The sequence below is a fragment of the Silurus aristotelis genome (assembly GCF_946808225.1).
Source record: "Silurus aristotelis genome assembly, chromosome: 26".
NCBI classification, from domain to species: Eukaryota; Metazoa; Chordata; class Actinopteri; order Siluriformes; family Siluridae; genus Silurus; species Silurus aristotelis.
Genome location: NC_139599.1, coordinates 14,166,462 through 14,191,773, shown reverse-complemented (window position 1 = coordinate 14,191,773; position 25,312 = coordinate 14,166,462). Strand labels below are relative to the sequence as shown.

At 40.8% G+C, this 25,312-nt stretch overlaps 1 protein-coding gene and 1 long non-coding RNA gene across 4 annotated transcripts in view; one reads left to right on the top strand and one right to left on the bottom strand.

Annotated features, from left to right (window-relative positions):
- Window positions 1–25,312, bottom strand: part of LOC310720258 — a 449,438-nt gene that overhangs the window by 201,158 nt on the left and 222,968 nt on the right. The window contains exon 2 of the long non-coding RNA XR_014531693.1: window positions 2,067–2,091. This is a non-coding gene — a long non-coding RNA (uncharacterized lncRNA). The remainder of the gene's footprint in view (window positions 1–2,066; window positions 2,092–25,312) is intronic.
- The window catches only part of tmem132e (transmembrane protein 132E), a 240,477-nt gene that overhangs the window by 181,804 nt on the left and 33,361 nt on the right, over window positions 1–25,312 (top strand). For all 3 annotated transcript variants that reach the window (XM_083530681.1, XM_083530680.1, XM_083530679.1), the window contains one exon: window positions 15,160–15,297. In XM_083530681.1, coding sequence (XP_083386807.1) covers window positions 15,160–15,297 — 138 coding nt within the window. The remainder of the gene's footprint in view (window positions 1–15,159; window positions 15,298–25,312) is intronic.

Here is a 25,312-nt window from a genome sequence, read left to right as displayed (position 1 = left end):
GTTCTCTGCCCTCAAAGCATCGGTTATTCCAAGAAGCCACAATAAAACACGACTGGGACAGTCATTAACCACACACTTGGTTTCCTTGACCTGAAAATACGGGTTCAGTTTTTAAAGACGGTTTTTTGGTGTTTTGGGGTTTTGGGGTTAAAATCCCCCTTTTATATGCGTTTGTTCTAAAAAGGGGAAACGATCGAGCAGCCAAAAACATCTGCGCTTTATCCAAACTCTCGTTTGAGCTTCATTCAGAAGGCTCTGGCATAAACAATGAAAAAAAGAAGTGCGTAAACGTAACCAGCAGAGAATCCCACCTGGATCTTCGTTAGCTTTTTGCCCTCCATCAGTTTAAAAGCAGAAACCTGTTTGATGGGGATTTGCAGTGTTCAAATGCACAGCACCAGGCAATTTATAAAAGACAAACGATCAAATTCCCAGAAAAATGTTTGTATTTATTTATGTATTTATTTTCTTTTATTTTTTTGAGAAGCGAGAGCAATAGTCCGATTTGTATCATTTTTTTTGTTTTGTTTTTGTTTTCTTTTTTGTTGCTTGTTGCAGCCAGAGAAAATTGTGAATCGAATGCGAAACGATGTCATGCAAATAAAACATATTCGGTTTTCATCCTCCGAGTTCACGTGCACGTCCACAAAAATCCATAAAACGCAATATCGAGCTGAATTTAGCTTAAAGTAAAAAAATGGCCTGATGTTAAATTAAAAAGGAGGACTTTTTATTTTTCTAATCGCATTGCGTGTCTTAAATTGTGCTTTGTTTTAAGCTGCTTACGTTCATATCATCGATATATCGTTCCAGTGCAACCTCATTTATTAGTACAAACTCTGTATTGAAACGTGACTCCGAACTCTCGAGCCACTCCGATTTTTCACGCGTTACAAATAAAAAGTCGTGAACTATCGATGTCGCGAGTATCGAGGTTCCACTGTATATACAATCCGAGCGCGTTTTCCTCAGGCCTGTACAAAAACGCAGACGCTGAAAACTCCTTACCAACTAAAGCTAATGATTTAATGAATTGCTCGACGATCTGTGCGAATCCGCAGCGCCGGAAATACCGTACGATTTGGTCAAAGGGGTTACTACGGAAACCGGAACGTATTCGAACGTATCGGTTAATACGGGGCGGTGCAGCGGCGTTAAAGAAAATCAAACGGAACGAGACGCACGGACTGAACGCCGCCGAGCTAGAACGCCGATTTCAATCCACTCGTCATCAATATACCACTTTTCCGAGTCAGCGCCGTGGAAAAACGATACATTTTCCCCGTATTTACACGACATCATTCGAATTTCCCATGTGCAAATTTGAAATTCGAGTCAAGTGAGTGTAATTTGCGCCAAAGGAGTCTGAGTGAGCGTGTAGCTCGCGGCGTGCCAGTTCTTCGCGACACTGTTATGCTTGAGAGTACTCAGTCTGGCGTTGTGTGTGTGTGTGTGTGGGGGGTTGTTCTTTCAAAAGCTTCAGCAATAACCCGTTTTCCATGCATGCATACACACATTCGCTACTGCAGTCTGTCTTCGGAAACGAGAAAAAAAAAAAAAAAAAAGAGGAAACGGAAGTCCTGTGGAATTGTGGTCAGCGTCTAGAACGTGAGGAAAGTGTATGCTGCTTCATCAGTCCTGCTCTTGGTGCTTTGCTTTTCATCCCCCCCCCCCCCCCCCCCCCTCTCTCTCTCTCTCTCTCTCTCTCTCTCTCTCTCTCTCTCTCTCTCTCTCTCTCTCTCTCTCCCTATCATCTTTCTGCTCACGGCTCTAATCCTTTTTTCTCGAGCTCATCTCTCTCTCTTTTTTATTTATTTTTTTTACTTTCGACACGAAGGCACCCTCTGACATTACAGAGCGAGGCCGAGCCGAACAGCGAGTCGGGTCGTGATTAAAACAGAGGGCAGAGGGTGCGAGTTTAAGGGCTCCTCCAGTGATGATCACCTGGTGCGGGTCAGAGGGTGTTCACTATTATACGGTCGAATTTATTTGTACTATTTAGAAAAAGGTTTATGTGCTTTTTGAAACATCGGATTCCCCGTTTAATCCCAATTTGCCATAATGACCTCCACTCTTCTGGAAGATGTTCCACTAGATTTTGGGGTGCGTTTGTGGAGATTTGTGAGAATTCAGCCACAAGCGCATTAGTAAAGTCAGGTACTGACGTTAAGTTAAACAAGGCGTTTTATTTATTTATATATATTTTTCTTTTCCCTTCGACTTCAAATTTTTTTTTCGACTAGTAAAGTTATGAGGTCATGAAGAGAGTTTTCTGAAAGATTTGCTGCATTTGCTTTCTCTGCACAGGTGAGTCCAATGTCTGGAGTAACAGGCCTCCTGCTGGACATTTGTCTTTATTACACCCTTCATTACAGAGAAGCAGCATTGAGGACACACTTTTTCACTCTCTCTCTCTCTGTCTATCTCTTTGTCCTTTTCTCTCTCTCTCTCTCTCTCTCTCTCTCTCTCTCTCTCTCTCTCTCTCTCTCTCTCTCACTCACACACACGAAATCTCTTTCTCTTTTACACTCGTACCTCCTTTCTCACACTTTCCCTCAGACTCTCTATTTACTCGCTATCTGTCTATCTTTCTCTTACACACACTTTCACTATCTGTCTTTCTCTCACACACTCATTCTGCCATTTTCTCTCTCTAGCTTTCTTTCTCTCTCTCACTGTCTTTCTCTTACACACACACACAAACACACACACACACACACACACCTTCTCTCTTTTTCCCTTACACTCTTTTGTTCCCTCCCCTTCTCTCTCTCCCCCTCTCTTTCTTCCTCTCTCCCTGTATCCCTTTCACTCACACTCATTTTCCCTCTCTCTTACTCTCTCTCTCTGTCGCTCTCTTTCTCACACACATAAACTCTTGTGCTTTATCTCTCTCTCTCTCTCTCTCTCTCTCTCTCTCTCTCTCTCTCTCTCTCTCTCTCACACTCACACACACACACACACACACACACACACACACACACACACACACACATAAAATCTCTTTCTCTTTTACATTCATACCTCTTTCTCACACTTTCCCTTACACTCTCTCTATTTACTCACTATCTGTCTATCTTTCTCTTACACACACACACACACGCACACACCTTTCCCTTACACTCTTTTGTTCCCTTCCCTTCTCTCTCCCTCTCTTTCTCCCTCTCTCCCTGTATCCCTTTCACTCACACTCACTCTCCTTCTCTCTTACTCGCTCTCTCTGTCGCTCTCTTTCTCACACACATACACTCTCTTGCTTTATCTCATTCTCTCTCTTTCAATCTCTCTCTCTCTCTTTCTCCCATTCTCTTCTTTCACCTCTTTTTGGTCATACCGTGTATTATTACATGTGTTCATGAATAATACACAGCACAGAGGAGGGTTTGGAAACTGAAATCACCTAGCGGGGGACTCGCAAGACGCATGGGCTTTGTCGTTCAAGCTGTATTAATAGAATGATTAGCATCAGGTGCCTTCACGTTGACGGAATCAAATGAGGAATTAGACAGGGGTAATTAAGAGGAAGAGACGATGTTGTTGTGGTACTCGACAAGAAGAGCGCACAGTAAAGACGAGAAAGTGGGCGCCGTTCTCAAAAGGATAACACTCCTGAATATCACACCATGTCATTGCATGCAGCAGAAACGCAAACCACCTCTTATCGCTTTTCTCAGTTTAATCAACCCCATACCGCATCCTACGTGTCTCTCGGCTCTCCCTCACCACCCCATAAAGCTGCCCTTTCTGCTTTTTTCTTTAAAAACAAAACAATAATCCGATCTACAATATGGTTGCTTCGCAATCCCAGTGCAGTCGGTGTGTTTGAAAGTCGAGCAGCATGAGCGCTCTTGCAACAAGCAGCGTAGATTGTAAAAGGAACATCGTCAGGAGGCGGTATTAAAAAATATGCAGCAATTCGGATGAACACCGCAGAATAAACCCGACCTGGCAGCAGCGGTGCGTTATGAAGTCTGCTCACCTCGAGACTGTTCTACAAAGATGAGCTCTGGCAACTGCTTCATTTTTTTTTTTTTCTTCTTTTGGTTTGGTTTTTACTGAATGAAGTTTAAACTGCTCAAGGTTTTTAGGTTTTTTTATGAGCTCATATACACTGATGCCTGACTAGTGTCACTTTGATTAACAGATGAGAAATGAGAGTGTGAATAATGCCATTACTTACTTTCATCACCCACGGCATGGCCAGGTCTCAATCCATCATGATGATGATAATAGCATAGACACATACGTCCGATTTACAACATTAACGCTGTGCCTCGAAAACTGACCTTGTCAAGATGGTAACTTGAGCAGACACAGACCTCGATACATCTTTCTAGCTTACATCACTGCAGGTATACGATTGTCAAACATCTGGTTGACTCCAATTCCAATTCCTTCCAATTTGATATATTACCGAACCTAAATATAATCTTTTTTATTATTTTTTTAATATTTGTGTGCCCCCCACAAGGTCAAAGAGTCAGATATTTCTATTCTTACAGGGACCACACACACACCCCCAAAACTTATTAGTGTCTATGATTAGCTGTTGAAAAACACTGACAGAACCTAGTAAAAGTTTCACCGAGGAACTGGATAGGTGGATATTGGATGTGATTTATTTAAGAGAAAAGTGCCAGGAAGATGAAAAGAAGGGGGGTTATGTTGTAAGTCTGGTAGCAGAGTTAAGTTGAAATGTGCCGTATTTATTATCGTCACTTCGGGCAGAATTTCTGGGAAGACCAGAACGACGAGCGCATGTCTTCAGCGCTATTTCCATTCCTTATATCCATCGACCTCATAACATCCATCTCTCTCACGGCATCACTTTCTTCGTTCTCCACTTGTCTTCCCCTCCAGGTTCTCTTTTGACATTCATTCTGCGGCCGGATAGAATCTCATATTTGGTTGATCTTCAAAAAAAAAAGCACCTGACACGACATTTATCTTCGCATTCGAACGAACGTACGCAGTCAGTCTCGACGAAAGCTCGAGATAAAGACCGGGGCGCCGACATGGAAAAGCAGAAAGGAACATGTGCCGGAATGAATGGAAAGTGTCTCGCTTAACAATGGCAGACTTCCTGGTGTTTCACGCCAGCCTCCAGCATTCTCCTGTGACTTCCGCGGTACTGTCAAATCAATCGCAGCATGGCGGGCATTTAAATATGCTTATTCAAAGCGCTAGATCTATCATGTCCGCCCGATCAGAATGTCTTTGTAATTGATTGGGTTTCGGCAGCTGCTCAGCAGGTTCGCATGGCTAATCGTTTGCATTAGCATGTCACTTATGTGTTTAGCTAGAGTATCATTCAGATCATCATGTCCTTGATTTGCTTTTAGGACAGCGAATAAGAAAAAACACACTCTTCTTCTATATAATAATCAGAAGAGTGAATAGCATTAAAGTGGCATATGGTTGTCGATAGTACGGATATGAGTCGCTAATGTTAAGAAAAAGCCATGTTGTACAATGGGATTGCTATCGGTCCAAACGACCTCCTGTACCGCTCCTTTCTACAGTCGAGCCGAATGAGATTCAAAAGTAGGTCACGGAGAAAGTGCTGTTTATTGTCCAGAGTGTCCTCTCTTCCACCGCCACCTCAAAAATGTCCACTGAGCAGCACAAGAGAGAGTCAGCGTTCATTTAATCCAGCTAGTTCTTGTTATCACAAGAAAAACATGGCTTGACATGCCACCAAAATATGACAGCGTGTGGGAAAAAAAGCCTGAAGACTTTCCAATAGCAAAAAAAGTGCAAAACACCGACTCCTTTCTTAAATGTGTAAAGAAAAACAGAACAGGAATTCTAATTATACATTTACTATAAAAAGGAACGTGTTTATAATCCATATCATCAGCCTCAGGGTATGCGGATTGCCCACTATGAGGATGGGTTTCCCTTTTGAGTCTGGTTCCTCTCATAACATCTTAGGGAGTTTTTCCTTGCCACAGTCACCACGGCTGCTCATCAGGGATAAATTCACACCATTCACCTTGATTGTTGATTTCTGTAAAGCTGCTTTGAGACAATGTCTGTTGTGAAAAGCGCTATACAAATAAACTTGACTTGACTTGACATACCAGCCCATGTAAATTACCCGTTGCTATAGAAACGATATCATGTTAGAACTGGTGCGTTTATCTAATCCAGATCTATCGTCAGAGCCTTGATCTTACCTTCTGAGCAATCCTGTTTGAGAATTCAACACCGCTGTGGTATAAACCCAAACAAACCATGGATCTTGCCTTCATCTCCGTTTGCAACATTGTGAATAAACAAACGTCGTGGCAAGATTGGCTTGGTCAATATAAACAAAAGCTAGTCATAACGTCTTATCTTTCGTAGGTTATTCTAAATTTAGCAGAACCAAAACAAGGTTCATTTCAGATCTAAACGGATGTGGAGCGAGTTGTATTGGTGCCTCACAGTTCCAGGTGTGTTTATGAGTGTGTTTTAGTAAGACTGAGGAGTGCAAATGGGATAAAATGCTCCGTTTTTATTAACGCTTGAGGGCTATAAAATAAGTATATATCTTCAAGCATAAATACATATATTCAGTTCAGTAGGCATCATAAAAAAGTTTCACAGAAATAAAATGTGTAAATATATACCTTTTAATGAGCAAGTCCAGAGGCAACAGAAGCAAAGAAAAATGCATTAAAAGGAACCTCGAGAAGAAACAGTTGAAAAAGCAACCTACCTTTTTTCTGGGCAACAGTAAATTCATATTTTATTATGAACAATCGTAGATTTTGGAAATAATTTTAATTTAAAAAAAGTTGTATTTAATAGGTTTAATATTTCAAATAGGAATGTTGTATCAGTACAGGATGTTGGAAATAGTTGATGTATTAAAAGAACCGCAAAATCATACAGAAAAACCCAAAATATTCAGTAAAAAGTAAATATATATTTTTATTTTTTTTCCTCTCAGCCTTTCCTCAGAGAAAGGAAACAGGTTATCCGTGGTGCGCATGCATTTCTGACCTGCTGTACCTGCAATACATGGAAGCTGTCGGGTTCGACACTTTCTTCATCATTCCATTATGAGAAAGGGAAAAAAAATAATCGTGATTAAAATAATCCGCACCGCTGGGCAGAAATTCTTTGGATGATGTTTGTGCTTAGACCAGAGGAACAGGGTTTGACTTGAAAATTGGAGAACTTTCAGAAGGCTTTGCCTCACTGAGGAGCCTTGTACACTCCCCAAGGCCTTTTTGTTGCTTTAGAATACTTGTATCTCTCTTTCACCATTGTAGATCTGTCTATATCTTCCCATGTGATCTCACTTCCATTATACTTTTGTGTCTCCGGGGAAATTTTACTCCTGTCTTCTTACTCATCGACTCGATTTTGCTCCAACTTGCCGTCTTCTTCGTTATCCCTGTGCTTTGGTGATCCACATCGAAATTACCGCCTCACATTCAACTGGTCAGAAGTTAAAGTTCGGTAAATTTTCCAGCAGGGTTTTTTTTTTTTTTGGTTTGTTTCTTTGGTAGTCAGTTTATTGTCATGCAGTCGGTTATCCACAAGAGACCACACCAGGCCACATAATTCCCACCCTACCACCAAGTGCAAAAAATACACAAAAAAAAGACTTGCTCAAAACTTTCTTAATATAAGGCATTTCTGATGTGCTGTACACGCAACACTTGGAAGCTGTCGGGTTCAACTAACACATATACAGTATATATGTGTGTATATATCCTGCTACACTCCATCATGAGAGGAAAAAAAATCTATGGATGATGTTTGTGCTCAGGCGAGGGGAACTGACTTAATATGAGCATTCTATAAGTTTTTGTGGTTTCTTTGGTAGCCAGTTTATTGCTTATTGCAAAGTTGGTCAGCCCCAAGAGACCACACCAGGCCCACAACGAAGCAGATGTTATTGGGGAAGTAGACCACATCATTGATGGGACAACAGCATGGTGGTGTGTGTAGCGTTAGTACAAGTGCTTCACCATTTGTGCTTGGAAACAACATTTCTGAGGTCAGAAACAAAGATGTCCTACGCGAATACAGTGTTGAATTGGAGATTTATACCCGATCCTGTTTGTGTGCCTTCTTTTTTGAAAAGCTTGCCAGCTTTTTGTGTGTATATGTGTGTGGTGTGTGCGCTGTACCGGGACTTGGATCCCTCAGGACAAAACAGAAAATGTCCCGAGAGGCAGGTTTTTACTTTGATTTGGAGCTCGAGAGGTGCGAGTTTGATGTTTGTTGGCAGGGTTGGCAGCTTTCCACACAATTCCCACCCCAGCTCCAACTGCAGAATCACACAAAAAAGACCCAAAATATTCAGAAAAGTCTTTTCTGTCTTTTTCTGTATAAGCGAACAGGTTAACCGTGGTGTGCACGCATTTCTGATGTGCTGTACCTGCAATACATGGAAGCTGTCGTGTTCGATTGCCATGTACATATATTTTGTAATAATTTCATCAACACTTTAAAATCACTTATTGTCACGACTCCGCTTCTGTAGCCCGAAGGCCTGCAATCTGCTTTTTTTGTCCCCCGTTTGTGTGCTAAAATTCTTTTCTGCTGCCTCGGAACGAGTTGTTTTCTTTTGTCTTTTGTCCAATTGATGAATCACCATCCCAGTCCACGTCGTCTCTGTCGGGTCAGTATTTCTTTGTTTTGCATTAAAGATTACTGAAGTGGTGAGCATTCTTTCTCCTCATGTCCCTCTTTCTCTGTCTGCCTTATTCCTTTTTTTTTGTCCTCTGTTTGTCTCAATCTCGTTTTCTCTGTCTTTGAATCATTACCGTGTCTGGCTCTTTGTGTTTTCCTTCCCCTTTCTAACTCCTGCGAAATCCTGCACTCTAAGCCTGGTAGTAGCACTCAGATTTGACACGGCATCCCTTTTAATCAAATACACTACTACCACTGTTCGATTGCAGCGCGTTCGGTGCACACTGTAAACTTCACACCTTTGGCTAAAGAAGGCCTCGAAATCGCTTCGCTGTAACGGATGGTGAGCTTCGTTAGCATAAAGAATGACTCAGCTATGATGAGTATCCTTAGTGCCCTGAGGAAAACAAGCTAGCAAGTCACTAGCCAGACATGTGCTGGACTGGTTTCTCTTCACTTAGGATGTTCTTCAAGTCTGAAGAAGATCATTTTCTCTTCAGGGCAAGGAATGTTGTGTTTTTTTTCTTTTCTTATTCTACATTTAGTCCCTTATTTGCTGTTATGATAGCCCTCACTTTTCTGAGATGATGTTCCATTAGATTTTGGCGTGTGCTTATGGAGATTTGTGACCATTCAACCATAAGGGGTGTTAATAGAGTCAGGTAATGATGTAGGAGGAGGCCTGGGGTGGGATCAGTGTTCCAATCCATCCCAAAGGTGTTCAATAGAGTTGAGGTCATAAATCCTAGCAGAAGATCTTCCACTCTGACTCGTGTAAAACATATATCTTCCTGGGGATGGCTTTGTGCACAGGGGGATTGACACCAGTTTTGGGTCTCAAGTGAAGGAAAACATACAATTGAGTGCTTCTAACTTTGTGGTAACAGTTTAGGAAAGAAAAACATATGGCTATTGAAGGAAAAGTCAGGTGTCCCATTACTTTAGTCCATATAATGTACTATATAAAGATATAAAAGCAAGGATGTTTTTCCTTCTGGTTATGGAACGAAGGAAGGTATGTGCTTGGGCTTTTAGTTGCACTCTTATGCGTTTCCATTAACGTGAGGCACTGAAAAGAAGCAAATAGTTTGTTTTTACCCACTAAAGGAAAATTCTGCACATGACTCACAAACAACAAGCTTGTCTTCACTAATGTCGATAATTGTTTCATCTGCTGTTCAGTGTTCCATGCAATGCTGCCATTAGCACTCACATAGGCCTAAATAACAAGCTGAACTATATGTACCACAGAGCCGAAGTTACCCCATGAAGTGCCTCCGTGCCTGGAAAAGATGCTAATGGAGGACGCTGGGTTTTACAGATGAACCTCGCCAGCTGCCCTGATTTAGACACCATAGCGCGTGTTTTTTATTATTATTATTATTTTTAAATATAATGTATAGATACTGAGCAGAGAGTTTCTTATGCCCCAGAGATACGCTACTGCTGACATTTCTTTTCTTGCTTATTTACGGGTTTTTCTTCCCTTGCTTTTTTTTCCAACTGGTTTTCGCAGCCGCATTTTTTCCAGTAACGGGCCGCCGCGGGCACGGCCAGTAAAGGCCGGAGTTATCCATCACTGCAAACTTTAACACCCCCCCCCCCCCCTTTTTTTCTCCAGCATCTTCTAGTCTGCTGACTTGAAACCAGTGGCGCGAAGCTGCTGCTAAGAGGACAGCTCAGGGTTTCGTTAGCAGCGTCCGAGAACGAGAGAGGGGGGAAAAAAGCAAGACGTGCAATTTTAATTGCCATGCCCAGCTCCCTGGCCCATCAGGCTCAACATGACCGAGCACTGGCAAATGCCGAGGCAGCGATTTTTAAGACGAGGAGAGAGCGAATTAGATTTTTATTTTTTTGCTTTTCGATCCCTGACACATTCAGGTTGTTTTTCAAACGCTTGACAAGTCAGGATGCAGGAATGCTCAGGATGCATAGTGATAATGATGCTATTGCCAAGTGGACATTTGGATGCACTACATACTGAAGATTTGAGCTCACTACAATCATATAATATGCAATCGCGAAAAGTCTTGTGGGTATGTTGAGGGGAAAAATTCTCTGTTTACTGCCTAGGTCCTGTATTAGGTTTGAAAACATTTTCGTTAGTTACCAGTTAAGTTACAGCTTTGCCTGACACTGGAGACTCCTTAAAAAAAATGTCGATTTAAATAAGTATGTTTACCATCCACTTGTATTTTTAGAAATCTGCTTTCTCATGGAAAAATAAATCATAGCCTACAGCGCTGTAGTTTATTATAAATGACACTACGGATATGAACCGTCCTATATTCAAATTAATTCAAAACCTGGCCTTTCCCACCCCCTCAAAGATCATGCATGGATAGTTAATAAGACTCAGTGCTGCGTGTCTTTGATATTTTTAAGTGCTGAGTGGGCCGTGAGCTCGCGCCCTTCTCTGTTCTCCCTGGTCCTACGCCAGAGCCGGGGAGATAAGGGTGTCCTGCAGCGCTGGCTAAAACGGACGACTGGTCAGCTGCTCGAAGCCAGGGGAGCGGAGCGCGCGTTTTCATTATCAGCTAGGTGCAGCTGGGGGGGAAAGAGCTTCAAACGGAACGGAAGGTGAACCACTAAAAGCCCATTTGGGGTTAATCCTGCATAAAGATTGCCTTCTCGTTAAGTGTTTCGTCATTTGGCCCCGAAAGTTTGCTCGACCTTTCGGAACGAGTGCCCGGGGCGTCTCGGCTCTATAAAGGCCTTGCTATAAATCTGTAAAGGTCTATAAATAGATGCATAATCAGCTCGTAAGAAGATTTTAGACGTACATAATTATTTCGGAATAAACGCTAATTTGGGGAAACGTTTATTGCCCTATTATACACTTAATGGACAAAAGTTTGTGGACAACTAACCATAAGATTCGAAATTGCTTTTTGGACACCCTGTTCCATATTTAGTCCCCATTTGCTGTTACAAGATTCCCACTCTTTTGGGAATTTTGTGTGCTTGTGGAGATTTAAAGTCGGATACTGATGTAGGTGATGTGAAAATGCCTTTGGTGCTTTTTTGAATTTAACTCAAAGGTGTTCAATAGGGATAAGATCAGAGTTCTTTAGCATGACACTCAGGATCTTCAACTGCAACCCATGAACAGCTTGTCTTCATGGAGCTGGCTTTGTGCACAGGAACATTGTTTTTCCGAAACAGATTCGGGTCTCCTAGTTTTTAAGTGAAGGGAAAGTGTAATCCTTCCACATTCATAGACATTGTATACAATTGCATGCCTCTAACTTTGTGGTGACAGTTTGGCTAAAAAGGTGAAGTGTCCCAATACTTTTGACCAATATCAAGCAAAAAAAGGGGGAGAAATGTATTTGAGTATTTATGTATTAAGTGCATTGATTATTGACTGACGTATCCTAATATAAATGTTTCTACCAGCATTACGTATGGCATTATTATTCATAGCTGCTGTAGCGCAAGTGATAACAGGAACATGAACTTTGAACATTGCTGTTCTGCTCAATTCTTCAGCCAGAGTTAGCAAAGATTTCTGTGCCTTGATCACTGCGACCACGGGCTGTTCCAACCCCCAGGGTCAAACGAAAAAGAAAAAAAAAATGCTGCTGGCTGTAGATTTCTAGCCTGATAGCTCATTGCTATCTAATCTCTCCCAAACATGCTTGCTGTATTTCTTTCTTTCTTTCTTTCTTTCTTTCTTTCTTTCTTTCTTTCTTTCTTTCTTTCTTTCTTTCTTTCTTTCTTTCTTTCTTTCTTTCTTTCTTTCTTTCTTTCTTTCTTTCTTTCTTTCTCATGCTTTCTATCCCTCTCCCTCTTTCTTCCTCTCTGTCAGTGCTCTAGCCCGGCACTGCTGTGAGATCTCAGAGCTGTTTACTCATGCTGATAAGCCAGATTGCTATCAGAGGGCCTGAGCTGATTGCTCAGATTGCCGTCAGTGATCTGTAGGGCAAAAAAAAAAAAAGAAGAGAAGATAAAAAAAAAAGAGAGCACACTTCATCCTGCATTCTGCATGCAGCCTCGTGCCGCTCTTACATTTATTTTATTAATTTTTTTCACTTTAACTGACTTAACCTGCATCTATCGACAGGTTTGTGGGACAGATAGTAAAACGCAGCGTGCGCATATTGATGCCTAAACATAGGATTGGTTTGTGCTTTTTGTACATCCCATTCCACATTTCATCCCCATTTCTGTTAGAATAACCTCCACTCTTCTTGGAGGGTGTTCCACCATATTTTGGAGTTGGCTTGTAAAGATTTATGTTTACAAGGGTGTTAGTAAAATCATGTACTGATGTTGGTGAGGTGCAGTCAGCGTTCCCATTCATCCCAAAGGTGTTCAATAGGGTTGAGGTCAGAGCTCTACAGCAGGAGATCTTCCACACACTTCCAGCTGACTTTGTGCACAAGGGAATTGTCGTGCTGGAACAGGTTTGGATCTTCTAGTTTAAGTTTCATGATACCACAACCGAAGCAGTCCTGTAGATAAACTCAGATCTCAACACCCAGATCATGATATTATAATTTTATCTATATAATCTTTCTTGGGCATTAAAGTGTTTGAAAGTAATTGAAGTGTTTATTTTTATTTATTTCTTAAGAATTCCATTTTCCAGTACAAATAAAAGGGGAGGAAAATCTTTGGCCTCTAATTTGTGCTGCTCTGGTTGTTAAACCAACAATGGAAGCTGATTAAATAAGAAAATTGAGAGTCTTATATTATAAAGCAGTGATGTGCAAACACAGAGAGACCGGATAAAACCCAGCACGGCCATCCTTTCTTGCTATGAAAAAAAGAAATAAAGCGCATTGGAAAAGAAAAAGAAAATGGGGGACGGCGGTGGGGGAGTTGCAAAGTGCGTCAGTGAAAACGCCACAATTATTTATTCATGTCACAGACTCTTTCTGCCAAGGCAGGCCTTTATTAAGCACTGCAGTGGAGAGTCTGACTACTAAACAGGAGAAGCTCTGCTGAAACTCCCCCGAAACCTTAAGAGCCTAATTAAAAGGGCTGTACACGTCGGAAGCTGGCATGACACGCAACGTTTGGTGATACACACACCATATACCATGTCCTATTTAACCGGAAGCCTTGGAATTGATCAACAAAAAGGAGAGTTGTGATGCGGTTAGCTTTATTTCCTGCTCGGGAATTATCACAAAAAGTCGAACCAAACATCAGTACATTCACTTTTGCACTTCTTAACCTTATGACTATGTAGGTTTCCTACCATTCAGCCTTTCTTTAGGATAATTAAAAAATAGAGCTCATTAACCATCAGGCTCGATCGCAGCCATGGTAAAGATTCAAGAGGCTTTGGATCGTTCTATTTTCCCTTCACTTGGAACATAAACACAGGCTTCCTAACATCGCTGGAATGTGCTTAGAAAGATTTTTACTGTGATGTAAGGTACAAGTAATAACATCCTCAGACCCACCACAAACAAGTTTCACACCTTTTCACCAGACGGCTCTACGGGACGCCATAGAAAAACTAGCTAGAGGCAGAAGGTAGTATAACAGTGGGGTGTCTACACACCTTCAGTGCTTCAACCCCTAAAAATCTTCTTTATAGTCACAAGTTAGCTTCTTTTTTGCTAATAGATTGTTTCCTGTATTGTTAATGCAATAAAGAAAAAAAGAAAGTAAGCAAGACGACAAAAAAAACCACAAAATGCTTTTGTCATCTTGCTTACCGTAATTTCCGGACTATAAAGCATATATAAGCCGCACCCACTAAATTTGACAAAGATTTTTATTTTGAACATAAGCCGCACCTGTCTACATTGTTACAAGGTGTATCGGGTGAAATATGTTGTGACTCCTTTAAGAGCATAGCAGTATTTTGGGAATAGGCCGCCGCCGCATTTTTCCGGTATTACTGCATGTGTGCAAGACCAAGGAATATGTCCTTATTATTTTCTGATGCTCATTTCTAAGTTTCTTTGACTAACCCGTAACGCTGTTGCCAAGAAAAATAAAAAAGCACGAGTTTTGGAAACCTGTCTGTGCTTATATGATTTGTGTTGCAACTGGAGTTAGCGAGCTCTCCCTTCACCCAGACTCAACGCGCTACAACGCCAACAAATGCAAAGACCAGTTACTACCGAAACAATATCAATGTATACGAATGGAAAAACCCTTAATGTTCGCGAACGTGAATCAAACATTTCCGACCAATTAGGTAAGAGAATTCGAGAACAGCCCAGTGCTATAAAGACTTTTGTGGCTTTTAAAATTGTAGATTTATTTTTTCCATGCTGCTAGAAGCTTTTTTATGTAGGGTGGAAAGACAATTGTGTGAGCATCAAAAATGATTGCATCATTATAAAGAAAAAATAAATAAAAGCCTATCAGGTTAGAATATGCAACGCTGACAGTTTTTTTTTATGTTTTTTTGAAGCCACCACATCAAGCAATTTATTATTGAATACAGAAATCTTCAAAACAGAGTTCTGGTGACTTTAATTCATAGTTTATAAGGCATCCTGCTGTCTTTCTTTTTCTCTCTCTCACTGCCTGTGTCTGTGTTTCTCACCACTTCAGGGTGAAAGCGAAGAAGGGGGTGAATCTCCTTAGCACCAAGTCGAAGAGCAGCCAATGGAAGGTGGACTGGGAGGAGCAGTCTGGGGCCAAGCACTCCATTACCACAGTGGAAGTCAGCAAGATCAAAGGGGTTTCCGGGTAAGATATCAATCCCCACCATCAATGAGTGATTTTATGACTCTAGTTTGTTCCTTTTGCCAGCCAGGTTCCTCACTGACATGTAAATGGTGACAAGTGACATGTAAATGGTGTCACTCTTCTCGGCTTTTTCAAAATAAAAACTATATAAAAAATAAAGACTTTTGAAATAAACAACCATTTATTTCAGTCTCTATCTAAGTCCTAAGTTGGGGTCTACCTGTATCACATTCTTAAATTAAACGCAAAAGAGAAACTGCCCTACACGAACGCAAGTGACTGAAATCTTTACGATTTTAAATGCTTTCATACATTACAAATATAATATGTATTAACATTATTGTTTAATGTGCTTTTTGGTTTTTTATGTTTCTATTTGGGGTTTTTTTGGGGATGGGAAATATTTTTTGCTGATGTTGCTCGACTATAACTTTTCCCTTTCATTATCAACAAAAATAAAGCCATACAGGTGGAAATGTCACAAGCTGAAGGGATGTAGGTGAAGGTGTATCTGTATAAGTGCAGTTGTAGTAATTTATAACCACACGCTTCACTGAAAGTGCCACCGAACTTTTTTAATTTTGCAAAATGGATTTTCAAAAAGTACAAGGCCAGGGTTCAGAAAGTTCTGGCCTACGAGGCGTCGCTGCAGCTCAGCCATAAAACAATGTGGAACGCCTCGAGCATTACAAAATGCTATTAGGCTATTATCACAAAACGCTGAATACGTAACTCCCATCTGAGGAAGCACAAAGTCAAATACTGGAATATAAAAAAAGTAGAGCAAGTGGGGGACAAAGTCGGCATGTGGCTTTATAAGTGTACACTAACAGTGGGGCAAAGTTTCAGCTAATGGGGTACATGTATGCTAGTCCTGACCCACTAACCACTGTAGGAAAAATACTCCATGAACTAAAGTGATAGATAGATAGATAGATAGATAGACAGACAGACAGACAGACAGACAGACAGACAGACAGACAGACAGACAGATTTGAGAATTAGAATTGTTGCTCTCCACAAAGACGGCCGAGGCTATAAGAAGTTTAGTAACGCCCTGAAACCGAGGTACACCACAGAGGCCAGGGTCATACAGAGGTTTTCCAAGACGGTTTCCGCTCGGAACAGACCCCACAAGGGTCCATCAAAGAAGTTGAGTCTTCATGCTGTGCTCTCAAAAAGCCTGGAAACAGTTTGCTGAAGATGACCTGTCTAAGAGCATGAATTACTGGAACTATGCCCTGTGGTCTGAGGAGACTGAGATAAACATGTTTGGCTCAGATGGTGTCCAGCATGTGTTGCGATGCCCTGTTGAGGAGTGAGAATTGTGTCTTGCCTACAGTCAAGCATGGTGGTGGTAGCATCATGGTCTGGGGCTGCATGAGTGCTGCTTGTAGTGGGGAGCTGCGGTTTATTGAGGGGAAACACGGATTTCAACATGTACTGTGACATTCATTCAAGCAGAACATGATGCCCTCTTTTCAGAAACTGGGCCGAACGGCAGTTTTCCAACATAATAATCACTCCAAACCTACCAGGAGGATTGAGGCAGTGCTAAATAACAATGGTGCTTACACAAAATATTGACAATTTGGACACAGTTTTGACACGTTTACTAAGGGTGCACTCACTTTTTTGTGGCCACCTATTTAGACAATAATGGCTGGATGTTGAGTTATTTTCAGAGGACAGTAATTCTGTAGTGCTTTACAAGCTGCATATTGACTACTCTAAGTATTGCCCCTTGAGAAAACTTTCTTTCGGCTTCTCCCATTAGGGGTCGCCACAGCGGATCATCCAGATTCATGATCCGCACGTTCGATTTGGCACGTTTTTACGCTGGATGCCCTTCCTAACGCAACCCTCCCCATTTATCCGGGCTTGGGACCGGCACTAAGAGTGGCTGGGGTTGGTTCCCCCCTCTTGGTGAGAGCACCCCATCCTAACCACTAGGCCACCAGGAAACCAATTATTGTCCCTTGAGAAGATGGTTTCTGAAATGTGGGGGGTGTACTCACTTTTGTGAGATACTGTAATTTACATGGCTTGGAGTGGAAGATCCTGAGTGGCTGCTATAGAGCGCTGACCTTAACCCCACTGAACACCTCTGAAATGAATTGGAATGCTGACTGCACCCCAGGCCTAGTATAGTCTAGTCTAGTCCATAGTCTAGTCTAGTATAATCTTCGAATAAGAGTGGCTTTTTTTTTTTTTTTTATAACAGCAGACTGGAACTAAACTTAGAATGGAATGATCAGAAAGCATGTGCAGTTCTTGTCAGGTGTCCACAAACCTTTGTCTATATAGTGTATATCAATGTCTTTCTGCATATTTGTCATGATATATCTAATATAACTATCATATTAATAGTCCACATGTCACTTACAATCTATCAAATGATATACTGACTGAAGTATTTACCCAACCTGAATATTTCCACACAGAACTGCTATGGAACTAGTTGGGATTACAGTATTGGCCTGTCTGATTCTGATTAGCTGAAAGGTGTGCGTTAAAAGTTAAAAGTGGGCTAAATTCGTGTCAGTCAACATACGGTGAACATGTCAGTACTGTAAAATGCACAACATTTTGCACCCGTTTGTTAATAATCCGTTCCACAGCCACCATTTATCTAATCGATAAGAGCAGGTTGCACTTTTGAAGCGATGCTTCGCTTGCGTGTCATCCGGATAATTATATCTTACCATCCTCTATATGTTACGACACTTTTCGACCTTTAATTATAGAGCACAGAAGGATTTCTAACAGGCCGATTTAGGTGTCCAGACATCAGCCTAACCCTTAATTCTCTGCTTTGATGGTGATCATACATTTTTCTTTTTTTTTTTTTTTTTTGGTATATCACAATCTCAGCAACAACAACAACAAAAAAAGTACCCAGGCTCTTCATGTTCAGCTTGTGAAAGCTCCAGGCGTGTTTTTCCCTCTCTCTGGAGATAAAGGAGTACTCAAAAATACAAGGCCAGACAGCACAGACAGCTTTTCCTTCATCACTGACCAAAGTCAAATCGATAAAGCACAAAAGTAAGCGGGCATGGCAAAAAAAAAAAAAAAAGTCTAATGGTCCTCTCATTTTCTTCCCCTCGCTCCATTTCCATTTCCGCACATTATTTTCTTCGTTTAAAACCCTCCCGGTTATATAATCCAACGACGTCTCGGCTCTCCTAGCCCGCTTTCCTGATTCTCTTTGCTTTGCTGCGAGCTGTTAAAATGCAATAAAGATGATGAGATCCCCAAAGCTACATCTCGATCCGACTCCATCCTGCTAAGTGCAATACCTTTAATGGGGACCCTTTCGTTTTTTCTTTTTTTTCTTTCTTTTTTCTCTTTAATGGGGACCCTTTCGTTTTTTTGGCGACAGCACATTTAACAGTGATGTACTTCTTTTTTTTGCCTTCTACATGCAGTATAAAATAATGTGTTCAGTTTGGCTGCTTTAAAAAAAATTGGGCTTAAAAGCAGCCATTAATGAAGTGATTTGGAAACATGTCCCTTTATATATATATATCTATTATAAGTGAAGAATCATATACTCTTCAGGGAAGATGTTCTACGTTTCTGGGAAGATTGATAAATTTGTGCTTATTCAGATGCAAGGATGTTAGTAACGTCAGGTACTGATATATGTTGAGGAGGCCTGGGGTGCAATCAGGGTTCCAATTCATCCCAAAGGCGTTCAGTAGGGTACAGGGTTTTAGACCGGACACTCAAGATCTTCCACTCCAACACATGTAAACCATATCTTCATGTAGCTGGCATTGTGCTGCACAAGGTCAGTGTCATGCTGGACCAGGCTTCCTCATTCATTTGAAGGCAAAATTGAATGCTACTACATACTAACCCTATACAATTAGGAAAGTTAGGAAAAGCCAGGCTGGAAAAGTCAGGCATTTTCTTGAGAAATGTTATATTATACAACATTCTCCTACTAAAAATGCATCATAATTCAGTGACCACCACAAAGATAAAACAAAAAGAGAGCTCATAATAGTAAATTAGGCTGCCATTATCATGAGCCTGTTGGAAACTTCACAAAGTGAACTGCCAATCTTCTTCATCTCCCCCTAAAAACCGTCATCGCTGACAGTTTGAATAGCTTCAATTTAATCAAAGCTCTTTGTTTATAAAGAGAGCTTTCAAACGTCCATATCTTTAATGTGCGCACAAGATAAATACACTGTTGGCCGGCTGAGTCGAGTGTAAACTTTAGTTTTAAAGTTGTCACTGCCGCTTTACAAGATATTTTGGTGTGCACTGTTTTGTTAGCTAGGATAAATATTATTCAAGTGATTCAAAGCCAGAACAGTGGAAATATGGATGATCGTGTGAGAGAGGCGATGGTTATCATCAAATAAATTTTGTTTATGTATGGTCATGTGACTTCCAGATGCTCAAGTGCACCTTGCCAAGCATGTGGAGACTAAATAGGGACATAATGGGGACTAAATGTTGATTGTGATGTTCAAAAAGCACTTGTGAAATTGAATGTTAACAAAGCTAGGGGTCCAAGCACGGAAAAAATTAACTGAACTAACAACCATAAATGACAGATTTCTGTTTTATGAGTCAACATGAAACATGTTTTACTTTTGGGATAGTAAGCAGTTTGTGATTTGATACCCACCCATCAATCCCTGTCATGCTCTATTTCAATAATATCCAATTTTCCTGTGAGACTGGGATACTTCCTCTGAAGATATGTAAAGGCAGTCCCTGTATCTTTCTGTTGCATCACAAGGCAGCATAAAATACAGTAATCTCCCGCTTTACCGCGGTTGGAATCTTGTGCCCCCGGTTTATCGAGGAATCGCATTTACCACGTAACTCTTTGTGTCGTTGATTTTCCTGGTCTCTCGCGGATAGCGCCATAGACCGAAAAGGTTTAGGGAATCCTTTTTATGTTGTAATAATGAAATTTCAAAAGTGTTGATATTACACATGGGAAAAATTTGCCATCTAGGGTTTAAAACGCAGAAACTCGCATTTTCTTTATTGACATTAAACCTTTAGCATGGCTACGTACTATGGATGGTAAGATTCACCGATCCCCATTGGTGCATCGGCATATAAGTTAAATCGATTTAATAAAGTGCATTGGTTGAAACCAATTTATTTAGATATACCGTAATTTCCGGACTATAAAGCTATATATATATATATATATAAGCCGCACCCACTGAATTTTACAAATATTTAAATTTTGAACATAAATAAGCCGCTACTTAGAACATAAATGTCTACACTAATGTACTTTACATAGGCTTTAACAAAATACACGTTACACACGGTGTAACGGGTGAAATATGTTGCGCTTCCTTTAGGAGCAAAGCGGTATTTTGGGAAAAGCATGCCAGAAGCGTGCTCTCCTTTCACCCAGACTCAACGCATTACAACGGCTTGTATCTAAACAGTAGCCGACCAAGAAAGTCATTGTTCACTGTCTTCCTCCTTCCTTTCACAACTATTTCTCTCGGGAGTTTATCTTTGGCATCGTCGTGCGTTAAAAAAATCACCCGATGGAAGTTTTTTCTCCCGATGTCGCTCAGTTTTTTGGCTTGAAGTTTGTGAAACCGGGAAAAACCCAGGAAAAATTCATAAATTAGCCGCTTCGTTGTTTAAGCCACGGGGTTCAAAACGTGGGGAAAAAAGTAGCGGCTTATAGTCCGAAAAATACGGTAATTATTAGTTGATGCATTATACTTTTTTTATTAAGAAAGTGACCAATAATTGGTAAACAATATTTTACGTATAGATTGATTTCTCCTCGCTAAATTATTTCGCAAATTCGTTCTCTCAGCACCATTGCTGCTACGTGACTATGAAGTATCCCAACACTACAGAGACCGAGGCTTGTCCTGAGAGTCACATAGAATACAGATCAACATGGCAGAGGTAGAGCTGCACCTTCCTGGAGACAAAACAGAAAATGAATGAATGGCTTTATTCAATCTTTTTCTTTCTTTTACATCACATCGGCCTCAGTTATGGAGATGCACGTCACTACTACACACAGTGAAGTCGCACTAGTACCTTCAGCAGGAGGGGTAGTTAGGATTAGTGAATTATGTTGCCATGGTTACAGTGTGTTTTTCTTGTTGTTTGTTTATTCTCGAAAAGGAATAATAGTAGAGGGTAATGCAAAGCCTATGACATTATATTCGCCATCCTGTTGTGGCATGGACCATTACACTCGAGAGACGAATCATTCAAGATTGAATCTTTCTTTTTTCCACCACTGCCTTCTTGTCAAAACAAGAAATAATACCACTTTGTGTTACGAACGTCCATGTTTATAACCAGTGCGTAAAATCGGTGCGCATCAAATGGCCTTTCTTTTTTTTTGGGTTTTTTTTGTTAGCCATTTCGGCTTCACGTCCTCCTCCGTGCTGTAATGGAACTTCGGTGACAGGTGTACTGCGGCTTCATTAAACCGTTAAACGACAGAAGTGACTTTCACGCGGCTGTTGTGATGGGCTTATAGAGTCGAGTAGGCTTTTGCCTTGCGCAGAACCCTAGCCAATTTAACAGCTGATCAGACGAGCAATCTGAAAGCAGGTGTTGATGCTCAATGTAGGATTTGTTTTTTCGGCTTTGAATAAAAAAAAAATAAATTAATAAAAAAAACACCTTTGTAATTGTGTATGTGTTAATCAACTAAACATTAAAGCCATGATGTTGCGACATTTTTAAAAGAAAACTTATTAAAATGCAATGATTATACACCAGCCAGGCATAAATTAATGGGCACAGATCAGGTATAACATTATGACCACCTGCCTAATAGTGTGTTGATCCCCCTTTTGCCGCCAAAACAGTTCTGATTCAGATTGAGCTACAGGAGCTCGTCTGTTGGATCGGACCACACGGACTAGCCTTTGCTCCCCACGTTTATCAATGAGCCTCGGCCTCCCAAGACCCTGTCGCCGGTTCACCACTGACCACTTTTAATAGATACTGTCCACTGCAGACAGGGAACAGCCCACAAGAGCTGCAGATTTGGAGATGCTCTGACCCAGACGTCTAGACGTCACAATGTGGCCCTTAAACTCGCTCATAACCTGCCCATTTTTCCCGCTTCTAACACGTCAAATTTGAGGACAAAATGTTCATTTGTTGCCTAATAAATCCCACCTACTAACATGTGCCATGATGAAGAGGTCATCAGTGTTATAGGCTTCACCTTTTATAATGTCTGATAGATGTATATACTATATGGAGTATATAAAAGTATCGGGACACCTGATTTTTCTCTTTTTCCAGCCAACTGCATTTCTTCCTTAAATTGTTCTCACAAAGTTGGAGGCATAACAGATGTCTTTGGATGCAGTAGCATTAAATATACCCTTCATTTAAACTAGAAAACCCAAACCTGTTCCAGCATAACAGTGCCCCTGTGTGCCATGAGGATATGGTTTAAATGGGTTGGAACTGGATGAGCTTGAGATTCCAATGGAATGCTGACTGCACCACAGGCACCCCTTGTGGATGAATGACCACAAATCTCCACAAGCACACTTTTAAAAATCTAGTGGACTATCTTCTCAGAAGAGTGGAGGTTCTGAGAAGATATATAACACTGAATGGGAACTAAATGTACAATGGGATTCCATATGAATCCTCTGCTCAGGCGTCAACAAACGTTTGTCTGTATAGTGTATGTGATGCATCAGTTTCCAGTACGATTTTGAGTTAAAAGAAAACCTTAAAAGTATGACATTGATAAAAAAAAAAAAAAAGTTGAGCGATTGATCGTACACATTTGGCCGTATTACACTAGTATACAATTGTAGTCTTGTATATTTGTTTTAATTTATAGTATGTTTAATGTGTCTTCCAGTCATTTTCTTTATTTTACATGCCCACCCTGCTTATAATATTTTTTCACGCTAGGTTCGAATAGCGGTCCAAAATCATATAATGCTCCAGGGCCAAGTATGTCCTCGCTCTCCGGTTAAAATGAAACCCACTCACCCATTCCATTCAATGTGAAAAGCAGCTTCTGGCACCTGGGTGCTAATTTTTTTTTCGTTGCTGTTGTTTCCCTTCAGGGGATTTATTTATACAAACTTTTATTTTTTTTGTTCCCAGTCCTTGGAGGTTAATCACCCGTAAAATGAATGTAACTGCTGGGCGTTTTAAAAGCTCGACTCTGGAACAGCCATTGGCTAATGACTGATTGTTGACAAGATTCTCGTCCAGTCTTCTTTTTTTTTTTTTCCTGAGCGCCGCCGTGTTCTGCTGGGGATATTGATCCTTAGCGACGGTCTAATTAGCGCAATGTTAACTTGGTAAATGCAGCGTCCAGAAGATGGGCAACGGGGAGAGCTGGTGTGTTCGATGGAGATTAATTGCTATTTAAGACCCTTTCCTTTGAGCTATTTTCTGTCTAAACAAAAGGCAAAGTAATCAAAGTTTTCACGTTTGGACGAGGTTACAGTTTTTAATTGGCCCCATCGATCCAGACAAGCAAATTGCTTAGCGGTGGTGACTGTGTGATTCAGCCGCTCACCTCGCACAATAGCACAGATCCTAGACCTTAGAGTTATAGGTGAAAAATTCGGAATGGAGATGTTCACCAACATTAGTATTTTATATATAGTATTTAGGCTAAAGATTTCTAGCACTGACCAGCATCGTTTCCAATGAAAGCTGTTGGTAATCCACTTGTCAAATCCATATTTTCTTGCCTGCCATACTCCCTCAGTCAATCCGTTCTACGACGCAATATCACTTCTCTCGAATGTCGCCGATTGTGCGATATCAATTCCAGCCCGCCGCACCACTCTGTTATTGTCAGCCGCTATCAGCCGGCTTCGCATGCGCAACAGGCAGCTTCGGATAAAGCAAATAATGCTCAATGAGTGAGCATGGGACACACAGACCGAGCTCATTTAGCTTGTCACTATCCATTATGGAGGTCTCGGGCCTCGGAGAAAGAGAAAAGTTCTGCGCCGTGGCCCATGCGTTAAGGCTTGTTACAAATTCCCACTTGTACTTGTTAGGCAGAGACGGGTAAGCAGTTTTGTTCAAAGTAAACTTTTTACAGTACAGCGCTGAGGAATGCTTCATTCTGATTGGTCATAAGGGGATGATTCATTTCTTCATAGTGATTTCTGGCAGTATTAGTGAAAATTACATGTTTATGTTAATAGCTAGCAATTGTCCAACTAGGATTTGTCGACTGTATGGATAAACGTATTGGGACATTTGACTTTTCCAGCCATTGGTGATTCCGAAAAATTGGAGGCACACAATTTTATCAGATGTTTTTGGATGCACTAGGATGAAAATTTGCCTTCACTTGAACGAGGAAACCCAAACCTTTGCTAGCATGACAATGCCCTGTGCACAAAGCCGGTTCACGAAGATATGGTTTATATGGGTTGGAGTGGAAGATCTTGGGCGGGCTGTCACTAAGCTCTGACTTCAATCTTGTGAAACACCTTTGAGAATGAATTAGAAAGATGACCGGTGTTGTGTTGGCGGCTGAATGACTCCGAATCTCCACACACTAAAATCTAGTGGAACATCTTCCTGGAAGAGAGGAGGTTATTATATCAGCTAATGGGGACTAAATGTGGAATGAGATATTCAAAAAGCACAAATCTTATGTTCAGTCCTCTATACATTTTTGGCCATGTAGTATATCAAGGGTCAAATTTTGGTTAATTACATTTGTAGTAATTCCTCAGGTTTTACCAGGATGCCCGAACATCGGATAATTTTAGTACAGGGTCATTTTAAATATATGTTTTACTCATATATATGTATTTAAAAGTAAAGGTTAGCTTTCGAACTAAAATTTCCCTTAGTTATTAAATGTAGCCTATAATTATTTTTTAGCTTCACCCACCAACAATATACATATGCAAAAGTAAGTTAAACGTCTTGATTTCAATAGCATTGAATTTGAAAAATAGTCATTATGATAGTAATGATTTTTTAATAGGGTAGATATCTACCGTACATATCAAAATAATAAACATAATCTAGC